The sequence below is a fragment of the Lactuca virosa genome, chromosome 7 (genome assembly GCF_052849685.1).
Source record: "Lactuca virosa cultivar CGN04683 chromosome 7, Lactuca_virosa_CGN04683_v6, whole genome shotgun sequence".
Lineage (NCBI taxonomy): Eukaryota > Viridiplantae > Streptophyta > Magnoliopsida > Asterales > Asteraceae > Lactuca > Lactuca virosa.
In genome coordinates, this window is record NC_136432.1 from 185,258,599 (window position 1) to 185,267,047 (window position 8,449).

Consider the following 8,449-nt stretch of genomic DNA (forward strand, 5'->3'; position numbering starts at 1 on the left):
GTTTGGGAATAAAAGCTTCTAGCTTTTAGATTAAATAAAAAGCTTCATATCAAAAAAATTATTTTAAATAACGTTTAACAAAAAAGTTATATATATATATATATATATATATATATATATATATATATATTTGCACATTTACTTAATTACTTTTTTTTAAAATTATGTTTCTATTTTAAATTTGACAAAGATGTCTTTCTATCTAATTTTATATATTTTAAAAGATTCTAGTTATTTTACATAACACTAATAAATAAATAAAAATTAAAGTTTTCAACTTACAATTAGTTCATCTGTAGATTTTTTCATATCATGTTCTTGTCTCTTGAACATGTCGCAAGCATTTCCATATGAATATCACAGAAATTTTGTTTTACACATCGAGGCAGTAGAGTAAGTGAGCCAAAATTCAAAGCTGAGTTACTAAAATAATGTACTCTCAAATGTCCAAGGACTAAATTTGCAATTGAGCCAAAGATTAGGCAAGAGGGCCTAATTTTTCAATGTCATGAAAGTGACCAGCCCCACCACGAACTCCCCCCCCCCCCCCCCCCCCCCCCCCCCCCCCATCTCCCTTTCTGTGCACTTTTTGCCAATTTCTTTTATGAAATTTTGTGTTGTCAGATATCTTACACAACAAAATAGTAAAGAACATCCACAACCAACGCCTACCTCACAACACACAGCCGCAGAAAACAAGGAGGAAGACGAGAAAGGTCCGATCTTGATTAGGGTTTTTAAATCCTGCAACAGAAACACATCTGCTTTGCTTCAGTGTATTTGGGTTTATAATTTGGTAAGTTTTCATGATTTTGTTTGTTTTTGCTTTACAAAGATGGGTTTTCCGGGATCCCTTCGGGTTTTCTGGATCTAGAAGTTGTCGGTTTGATTCGTTGGTTTGAATTTGGTCTCTTTTTGTGGAAAATTCGATGCTTTTATGTAAAAATATGAACTCTTCTTGTCAATTTCTGTTCTTGTTCTATATCCCTTGATTTTTTTTGTTGATGTGTGCTGTAATTGTGCTCAAAATTTCATTGTGGATTTGATATTTTAAAGCTCGATCTGGCCGGCTTCAGTTTGCTTTGACTTTTTCAATCTTTATTCATATTTATTCAATTCACACTAATTCATACTTTTCTTGCAATTATGAAACTCTTTTTGCCATTAATTTTAGTTTTCCAGCATGAATTTTACATAAGTTATAGTATCTATACACAATTTTCACATGTACGTATGTACTACAATCTGATTTCTTGAAATTCTTCACCTTTTTGCTAGCATCTGTAGATGCTAAAAGAACCCTTTTCAATTTAACTTTTATCCCTTTCGCATCTTTAACATTCTGCAGATCAAGACTCTAATCCTAAAAAAAAAATGTCCTTTCCAATCTTTACTAGACAAATATTACTATATTCTTCACATAAGATAAGCTATCAAATTGCTTAGATAATTTGTTCTTGAATTGACCCTTTTTCTGAATCAATAAAGTGTGTCCTTTTTCAGTCAAAAGAGAATTTTCTTTTTCCAAATTTATAATTAATTTCTCATGTATCGATCTTCTATGCAGGTTGCAATTGAACACATTAACCATTGAAGTAAGAGGGGGTCAAAAGGGGTATTCTTGAAAAATGGGGTACCAATGTGATCATTGTGGGGAAGCAAGATCAATGGTGTATTGTAGATCAGATGCAGCCTACTTATGTCTATCATGTGATCGTGTTGTTCATTCTGCAAATGCTCTATCAAAACGCCATTCAAGAACACTTGTATGTGATAGGTGTAATTCACAACCTGCAGTGGTTAGATGTGTAGAAGAAAAAGTCTCACTTTGTCAAAATTGTGATTGGGTTGGTCATAACGGGTCAACCACACACAGTAGACAAACATTGAATTGTTACTCGGGTTGCCCTTCGGCTGTTGAACTTTCATCTATTTGGTCGTTTATGACGGAATTGCCCTCGGTTATTGATTCTACTTGTGAACAAGGAATTGGGTCAATGAGCATTGCTGATAATAGTCAAGGACCTTCTAAAAGCAACAATAATCAAGATGTAGTTGCAAATGAATCGAATTTATGGACAGGTTCTTTAAGTGTTCGTGTTGATGATAAACAGGAAAATGTAGTTCAACAAGTTGGACAGTTGAATTCTTCTTCATCAAAGGTAAATTGGGTTGGTTTATGTGATGTTACTTTTTCTACTGATTATGATTATGCTTTTTTAGTGGGTAAATGTAAAACATCTCTAATAACTATGAAAAAGCGCATGCAAACACCCTCACATTTGTATTTTTTTTTTATTATGCATCAAGTAATGGAATTTTTGTGTGTTGTACTTGTTTACATGTAGATATCACATTCAGGGAAAAAAGATGCTGAAGCATGTGATGATGATGATGGATTCTATGTTGACTTTAATATGGATGAAGTTGACTTGAGCATTGAGAACTATGAAGAACTCTTTGGTGTAGGCCATAATGATCCTGAACATCTTTTTGCAAAAGATGGGATTGATTGTTTGTTTGGTGGTGCTGAATCAAATTGTCATGGTTCGTATGCTGCCAAGGTATTACTTTCACTCAATACAAATGAATATTTTAATTCAATTTGAAAAAAAAAGATGTAATTTTAATGTGTTTTTTTTATGTGGTTAGGAATCATCAACTGGACATGGGAATCAAGTGCAACCAGCATGCAGCAATGCAGCATCAGCCGATTCATTAATGAGCTGCAAAACAGAACCAAATCCTTGTTATGGAAGACAACACTCAAACATCTCATTCTCAAGTCTCACAGGAGAGAGTAGTGCTGGTGAATATCAAGATTGTGGAGCTTCTTCTTCAATGCTTCTAATGGGTGAGCCACCATGGTTCATCCAGGGTGGTGGTGGTGGTGGCTCTGATCAAACCACCACCGCTATTGGTAGCAGAAGTGATGCTGTCCTCCGTTACAGGGAAAAAAAGAAGATGAGAAAGTGAGTATCTTTACTACTCTTTCTATAATGAGATATGAATGAAAAAGATAGTTTTTGGTATGCATTAGTCAAAGAGGGAATGGAATCGAGCATTATGACGGAATGGAATATAGGATTCCTCCCTCGCAGAATATGTGATTCCTTCTCCTGGACTGATTTTCATTCCACGGAGGAGGGGTGTTTTTATTTTTCATTCCTTGATGGAATGGAATGATATATTATATTTATAAATTACTTTTATTTATATAAAAAAAAATCAAAAGCTGAATTAACTTATGTTTTGTTATTTTCTAAAGATAATTAAAAATACTTTTTGATTATAATTCGGTTTTAAGATTTCATGATAATTAATTCTATTTTATAAAAATAACATCTTGTCTCTATTTATTAATTTAATCTTTTACTTATACATGGCAAACGACATGTTTAAATGACTCATTCCATTCCTTCAACAAACTAAACATGATAATGGAATGTAATGATCCATTCCATTACTTTGTTCATTCAGTTACGTTGTTCATTCCATTCCATATTACACATATCCTGACTATGATCTTAAACCCTAAACCTTAAATTTGTGTTTTCCGTGTGATAGATTTGAGAAGAGAGTAAGATATGCAACACGAAAGGCACGGGCAGATGTAAGAAAACGTGTGAAAGGGCGATTCGTGAAGGCTGGTGATGCGTATGATTATGATCCCATGAGTCAAACTCGAAGCTACTAAGAATCTTGACATGTTTCTTTATGATATGAAAATAAGTAATGAGAATGATTCCGATTCCGATTTCAAGATTCATCTGAATCATCTGATTCCCACATCTTCGCACCAGTTCCAAGAACAACAATATTTGTCGTGATGTCAACACCCCTCGGGCTAAACTTGGTTTTAGTCTGTTTTTGTTTCTTCAAATGGTAAATGTTTTTTGTTGAAAGAACACAGGGTTTATTGTCATGGCGGGCGTCGACTTGTTGGGATCAGGGATGATGATTGTTACTGTAGACTTATGATGTAATTATGTATGTATCTACATAAGCATATTTGGATGCATGATGAGATAGAAAAATTTGTGATAATTGTTGTGTTTTTGTTGGTATGTAAAAAAATGGGAGATGTAAATCAAAGTTGAATTAGGGTTTGAGTATTAAACAACTTTTTGTAGGATGGGTTTTGTGTTTTGTGGTAGTTTTGATGATTCTTCTCATGTGAAAATGTGTTTTGCTAGTTTTGTAATTGGTTATCGAAATCCGATTAACCATCGATTTTGAAGTTTCAATTGTAATCTTCGAATATCCGTTGCATATTTGAGCGTTTATGTTTTAAAATTTAATAGTATCACATTTGAGTGTTTGTGTTTTAAGTTTTAATAGTATCGAAGGTTTAGGCTTAATCAAGTTCAAACCTCATTAAATTTGGATGATATTTAGTGAGTTATTGATCCATTAACATCATCCGATGAGTTTTTGAAAGGGCATTGAGCGCGGAGGGAAGGGAGATTTAATGCTTTGAACAAAATTATTTTAAGCAACACAAAATTATACAACCAAGTAATAAGATTTGAGTGATCACAACTACACATGTATCAAACTGAAGTATAGGGAAGAAAATTGCAAACCAAACACAAAGACATATTATGGTTGGATTCTACATCAACGGCTTACTACACTTGTTGGGTGCATTTTGTGCATCTTTTGCCATGTCTTTTAACCAATATTTGCATCATAAATAGCATAATACTTTTGCACATTTTCAAAAAATACATGTATTCTAGTGAACAACCTTATTTTCACATTTGTGTGGTGAAGTTGGACATGGGTCATGTTGACTGAAGAAGAAGTTTGACTTGTAGGCAGACACAGACTGGGTTCAATTACACTAAATGGGGATTGGTCGTGTTCAATTGAAATGAACACTTTTTAGCATTGGATTTTGGATTAAGACTCGTATAAGGCAACTTATTTTACCCTTAATATGGGTCATGTTCCTTTTGCACTAAATTGACACGGCTGTGTCCTGTGTGTAACCACTTGGCAGTTTTCCCTTTTTGTCTTATTATAAGATTTGGATCATTTTTATGCAGGTGTTTCATTTCAGAACCCCAATCTCTAGAGACAGGAGATTTCAAAGACTTTTGATAGGTTTTGATCATAAAACATTTGGAAACGTTAATTGTCTGATTTGTAAGTTTTATTTGTGTATTATCTTGCACTACTAGAGTTAGTTTATTTATTTTATTCATGTTTGGATAAAACCCTAGCTTTCTAATTATGTGTTTAGACTATGGTTTGTAATTCAGTAATGTGATTTAATGTTCTTTTTCAATCCTATCTAGTGGATTTTGTTTTGTTTGAATTAAAAGTTTGATTTTGATTTTGATGTTCTTTTTCAATCTTATCTAGTGGATTTTGATGTTCTTTTTCAATCCTATCTATAAGGCAACTTATTTTACCCTTAATACGGGTCGTGTTCCTTTTGCATTAAATTGACACGTTGTGTCCTACCTGTAACCACTTGACAGTTTTCCTTTTTTGCCTTATTATAGGATTTGGGTCATTTTTACGCAGGCGTTTCATTTCAGAACCTCAACCTCTAGAGATAGGAATTTCAAAGACTTTTGCTAGGTTTTGATCATAAAACATTTGGAAACGTTAATTATCGGATTTGTAAGTTTTATTTGTGTATTATCTTGCACTACTAGAGTTGTTTATTCATTTTATTCATGTTTGGATAAAACCCTAGCTTTCTAATTATGTGTCTAGACTATGGTTTGTAATTCAGTAATTTGATTTGATGTTCTTTTTCAATCCTATCTAGTGGATTTTGTTTTGTTTGAATTAAAAGTTTGATTTTGATTTTGATTCTTGTTGGCCACTTGAATTATTGTTGCAACATTCAGGTTAATTGATTTGAAAATTTTGTCATTGTTTTGTGAATTGAATCTAATTTCAACAATTAAGTTAAATTCCATTGAATGATTTTAACGTAAACCAAGTTCACACATCTTCACACAAAGCTTAATGCAATCTTTTGATCTTTTTCTAAGAACTTGTTTATATTTAAATTAGGAGATTAAGTTTCTTTCAAAGAGCTTGTTTTTATTTTGTCAATTCGATGAATAGAAATGGAAACGGGGTCGGGAAATACAGGGGACCCCAATCCCCCTCCCCATCCCCAAATTATTATAGCAATCCCCATCCCCATCCTCATCCCCGTCCCCATCAGGGAATATAAATAAACCCCTATCCCCACCCCAACGGGGACTAGGGATCCCCAGCGGGGAATCAGAAATTTCTTTTACTCTTTTAATATGAAAACTTTTACATAAAGAAAAACTCTAAATTTCAATTTTACCAGCATAAGTTTACAGAATTTACAAAAATATAAAAATATTCATAGATTGCATAAAAAATATAAACTAATTTTCTACCAAATTTAAATAAATACATGAAAAATAAAGTAAAAAAAAAATTATCATAGTGATATTTGAGGTAAAATAGATAAACCAGATAGAAAAAAGTATACATGAGTTTAAATTATATAAAAAAAAAAGAAAAATTATAATTCAACCAACTAATTGCTAATGAGTTATGTTACTTGGATTAAATTTTATGTATTGTAAATTGTAATGTAAATATATGTTTTGTATTATTTTTATATATTAGTATATATCGGGGGCGGGTCCAGGGTCGGGGATTAGGGGTATCCCCATCCCCGGTCAACTCGGGGATTCCCCAGTCAAAACGGGGTGCGGGTTTCGGGTTCCCCATCGGGTATGGGGTTTTTTGTCATCCCTATCGATGAATGGGAAGCATTAGAGTTTGTTAACATTTCCAATTATTAACTTATGTAGATGTAGATATGATTTAATGTCATATACCAAGACTATGTTTGGCGCGTCACAGCTAGCTGATAAGCTAACTTATTTTTTGAACTTTTTAAAATTGTCATGTTTTGCAAGTCAAAAAGTAGTTTATATGCTATTTTTTTAAAAGCTAGACTAGTTTTTTAGGAGTTTTTTTTTAAAGAATTTTTCAGAGATACCCCTTAATTAATTATAGAAACACATTCTTTTAAATGTCATTTTATATTTTTCAGCTAGCTTTTCAGCCAGTTTTACCAAACAACATTTTTTATCAGCTAGTTTTTTATTTAATAGCTAGTTTTTCAACTATTAATTACATTTTCAGCTAACAGCTAGTATGTGAAACATAACACAAATGAATTTCAACAATATAGTCAAACATAGGATTAAAACTTCATTATTTTTGCATTCTACTTTACATGTTCTTTCCGTCTATTTAAATAGCACCTTACATGACTTACATGCATTTGTTGGTAGAATCAAAATAAATTTGAACTACACAAATAACACTACTGATGTTTTTCACAAATAAAGTACTATTTACTCTAAGGAATGTCCTCTTATAAGTCAAATATGTAAGGAATATCCTCTTATAAGTCTAACATCTAAGTCATTTTGGGTTTGGTCTACAAAGACATGAATCATTATATTAAAAATAGCAAGTCATTGAGCAAGTATGATGCATGCAATACTTACAACTCAATAAACAAAACAAGATACCAAGAAATTAAGCTAACCACAAAGAACACAAGATTTAAGTGGTTTGCACTCTCCCGCAAGAGGCTACTACACTAGACAACTTCATGTTGATAGTGGAACCACAAATGTTTTTTCCCATGTGGTTGATTATTATTTACTTTGTTCCTTTATCGTTTAGCTATTATTGTTGGGAAAAACTTTGTTTCGATCCCTTTTCTTCGGTATTTGGTTGTTGGTACAAGTTCACATTCATTTAGTGGACCATGACTTTCAAAAACCCAACAGATCTAGTTGTTATAAATTTATCAAATTCCCCCGCTTCACTTCGATATTCCTACTAACCTCTTATTCTTCTACAATATACAAAAGAGTTGAGGTAAATATAAAACATTAATATGAAGAAACGATCGATTACAATCTATTACAACTGTTTCCATATTATGCCCTATTTATTCATCATTATTTACATGCATCTTTTTTCCATTATCATATAAAGAGGAGTGATAGCTATTTTTATATTTTTCTTTTAGTCACAAAATGAAAACATCAAATATCACATGGCCTAACTAACATAATATTGAAATAAGATACCACCCATGATTTTTTTTACCAAACGAATACCTTTAAACGCATTTAATATCCATGTATATGCTTTCTTTTTTGCTTTGTAGGCTTAGACCAAGGTAGAGATGCATGATTCGTGATACCTAACTCTCCTTTCTTGAATATGATGTGCACAAATTTGGTCTTTGAACAAGAACAATGCCTAATTATGGATTGTGGTCCCAACATGTACTACTAAATTAATAAAATATTAAATATAATTATTAATATTATTTGTAATTAGAGTTTATAATAAGTAAAGTAAGGTTGGGTTCGAGTTTACACTTTAATTATACATGTTGAAATGTTTAATT

At 32.2% G+C, this 8,449-nt stretch overlaps 1 protein-coding gene across 1 annotated transcript; it reads left to right on the top strand.

The window, feature by feature from the left end:
* The first annotated feature begins 590 nt into the window (after positions 1 to 590).
* Positions 591 to 4,272, top strand: LOC145125175 (zinc finger protein CONSTANS-LIKE 9-like). Its single transcript, XM_079060667.1, has 5 exons — positions 591 to 796; positions 1,568 to 2,162; positions 2,349 to 2,564; positions 2,653 to 2,972; positions 3,568 to 4,272. The coding sequence occupies exons 2-5, from the start codon at positions 1,629 to 1,631 to the stop codon at positions 3,695 to 3,697; spliced, it is 1,200 nt and encodes a 399-aa protein (XP_078916793.1). The 5' UTR covers positions 591 to 796; positions 1,568 to 1,628; the 3' UTR covers positions 3,698 to 4,272.
* The last annotated feature ends 4,177 nt before the right edge of the window (positions 4,273 to 8,449 follow it).

What these genes read in the sequence shown, in the direction of transcription:
- LOC145125175 (XM_079060667.1), top strand. Translation starts at nt 1,629, where the DNA reads ATGGGGTACCAATGTGATCATTGTGGGGAAGCAAGATCAATGGTGTAT. An exon ending in TGAATTCTTCTTCATCAAAG is followed by an intron (nt 2,163 to 2,348) that starts GTAAATTGGGTT and finishes GTTTACATGTAG; the next exon opens with ATATCACATTCAGGGAAAAA. An exon ending in ATGGTTCGTATGCTGCCAAG is followed by an intron (nt 2,565 to 2,652) that starts GTATTACTTTCA and finishes TTATGTGGTTAG; the next exon opens with GAATCATCAACTGGACATGG.